Source organism: Artemia sp. Qi Xiang Cuo, chromosome 10 (genome assembly GCF_049724085.1).
Source record: "Artemia sp. Qi Xiang Cuo chromosome 10, ASM4972408v1, whole genome shotgun sequence".
Lineage (NCBI taxonomy): Eukaryota > Metazoa > Arthropoda > Branchiopoda > Anostraca > Artemiidae > Artemia > Artemia sp. Qi Xiang Cuo.
This window is the reverse complement of record NC_142803.1, coordinates 55,516,177-55,519,251: the sequence shown is the minus strand read 5'-3', so window position 1 is coordinate 55,519,251 and position 3,075 is coordinate 55,516,177. Positions and strand designations below refer to the sequence as shown.

General features: G+C 36.6%; 1 protein-coding gene across 1 annotated transcript; it reads left to right on the top strand.

Annotated features, from left to right (window-relative positions):
• On the top strand, window positions 1-624 carry LOC148947910 (uncharacterized). Its single transcript, XM_089096042.1, has one exon. It carries the CDS (start codon window positions 1-3, stop codon window positions 622-624), a length of 624 nt encoding a protein of 207 aa, XP_088952168.1.
• Window positions 625-3,075: the final 2,451 nt, after the last annotated feature.

The window sequence follows — 3,075 nt, the reverse complement described above, 5'->3', positions numbered from 1 at the left end:
ATGGATTTCCTACTGTCTGATAATGCCACATACTTTACAAGTAAACCCTTTAATGAAATGGCCAAAGAATTAGGATTCAAAATTATACATTCATCGCCAAGAAACTCCCAATCTAATGGATTAGCAGAAAATAGAGTAAAATGTGTAAAAAGAATACTAACTCACTACCACGATGAGATACATAGAGGAAATTGGAGTGAATTCTCACCATTCATACAATTAGCATTAAACACTAGTATAGATGCTAGCAGAAAATATACACCCTTTTTTCTACTACATGGTTTCGAAGCGAAATCAGTATTTGATAACATTGTTTCTAATCCGAGGGAGGGTTTCTATTCAGAAGATGAATGGGTATCTAACCTCGTTCAAGAAGCATTTGTCAGCCGACAAATATGTATGAACGAATTAAAAAGGGACCGAAAAGGTCAAGCGGCACAATACAACAAAAGAATATTGGAAATCGAAATCTTCCCTAATAATTTAGTGTATGTCATCCAAGAAAGTACATCAAAAAATTATTCATATAGGGGATCTTATCTAGTGTTATCGGAATTATATAAAAACATCTTTTTGCTACGGGAGTTAAAAACTTGTAAACGCAGGAGTAGAAAGGCCTCATGAGCTCGTGACATTACCACGTGGTTTATGGTCCTAATATGGGCATAGAGTCATTAGGGAGAACACGTGGTTAATGGGGTCAATGACCTAAATTGCCAAGGTCGATGTTGTTGTTGTTGTTTTGTGCACGCTCTCAGTGAATGTCAAGGTCGATGTTGTTGTTGTTGTAAGTGCACGCTCTCAGCGAATGTCAAGGTCGATGTTGTTGTTGTTGTAAGTGCACGCTCTCAGCGAATGTCAAGGTGTCCAGAAATAGGAAATACTATTTGTTGTTGTTGTTGTTTTGGGCACGCTCGAGGCGAATGTTATGAGTACCCCAAATATGGGCATAGAGTCCCTAGGGAGAACACGTGGTTAATGGGGTCAATGACCTAAATTTCCAAGGGTGTTGTTGTTTTGGGCAAGTGCACGCTCTCAGCGAATGTCAAGGTCAATTTATTTGTTGTTGTTGTTGTTGCAAGTGCACGCTCTCAGCAAATGTCATGGTGTCCAGAAATAGGAAACAGTATTTGTTGTTGTTGTTGTTTTGGGCACGCTCTCAGCGAATGTCATGAGTGTCTAGAAATAGGAAACAGTATTTGTTGTTGTTGTTGTTCTGGGCACGCTCTCAGCGAATGTTATGAGTTTCCAAAACCTAAATTTCCAAGGGTGTTGTTGTTTTGGGAAAGTGCACGCTCTCAGCGAATGTCAAGGTCAATTTATTTGTTGTTGTTGTTGTTGTAAGTGCACGCTCTCAGCGAATGTCTCGGTCAATTTATTTGTTGTTGTTGTTGTTGTAAGTGCACGCTCTCAGCGAATGTCAAGGTGTCCAGAAATAGGAAACAGTATTTGTTGTTGTTGTTGTTTTGTGCATGCTCTCAGCAAATGTCAAGGAGTCCAGAAATAGGAAACAGTAATTGTTGTTGTTGTTGTTTTGGGCACGCTCTCAGCAAATGTTATGAGTTTCCAGAAATAGAAAACAGTTAGAGTTGTTGTTGTTGTTGTTTTGGGCACGCTCTCAGCGAATGTTATGAGTTTCCAGAAATAGGAAACAGTTAGGTGTTTCACATTGATGGTTGTTTCTTGGACGGTTATGTGTGTTGGTCAATTTATTTGATGTTTTTCATGGATGTCAACATCAATTTATGTCTGTTTTATGGTTTTTGTCAGTGAGAATGAAAAAACAGGAACTTTCTCACTTTGATGGATTATTGAGTCTAATGGGGACCGGAGTCAATGACCTCTTTCTCCAGGTGTGTTTTTGGCACGCTCGAGGCGAATGTTATGATCCAGGAAAGAGTATTTGTTGTTTTTGGTCAAGTGCCCACTAGGGAAGAATGTTATGATCCAGGAAAGAGTATTGGTTGTTTTTGGCCCGCTAGGGGAGAATGTTATGATCCAGGAAACAGTATTTGTTGTTTTTGGCCAAGTGCGCGCTAGGGGAGAATGATATGATCCAGGAAAGAGTATTTGTTGTTGTTGTATTCTCGAGGCAAATATTATGACCCAGGAAAGAGTATTTGTTGTTGTTGTTGTATGCTCGAGGCAAATGTTATGAGTTTCCAGAAATAGAAAACAGTTAGATCACGTGTTTCCTTCTCAGCCAATCAGAGGGCTTGTTTACATATTAGCGGCGGAGTGAATATAAGGAAAGGATTTTTGCTATAGTTTTATTAGTCTGTGAATAGAATTCACTAAGTTTTTAGTTAGCAGTGTAATAACATGATTGAACAAGTTGAGTTAGAAATATCCTTTTATTGCAACTGTTCTATTTGTAAAGGACATTCTCATGAACCTACGGCATGTTTAGACATCATAGAGACAGAGACAGATGAAAAGAATCTGGAGAAAACGAGAAAAAAAATTATATTTGATATGGAGAAAAATTTATACCACGGGCAAGTATGTTCACTTAAAAGAAGGATTGATATGAGAGAAAAGGAAGATTTAAAGAAGAGACTGGTAAAAGAGGGCTTTCTCTATAGTGTAAAAGACAGCAGTGAAAACCCAATGAAAAATGTATATAAAGCAAGATATAACTCGGATTATGATGATGATTATGTTCTAACAGAAGAGAAAAAGTGGCCCTTTATAAGACAACATAAGAGCTCATTCTACGAAAAGGATTTTAAACAACGGAAACCATGGTGGAAGTGTTCTCATATATGATTTAACGTTAAATCTAATTATTAATATTTATAATGAGTTTTATATTGTAATCACACAATAAATTTGTTTGTATTATTTTAATTTTCATATACTAGATATATATATATATAGAGTGAGGATACCATCAGAGACTTCTATACATGAATAGTTCAGTTTGAATAGATCACTGCCATAGAGTGTCATCAATCCACAGACCAAGTTTTCTATCAAAGATAACAAAAAATAATTCATTCTTTCTAATCTTTATTCTCTTGAAATGTCAATATTCACAATGCTTTTTAAATAAACTATACCTGGTTCAATTAT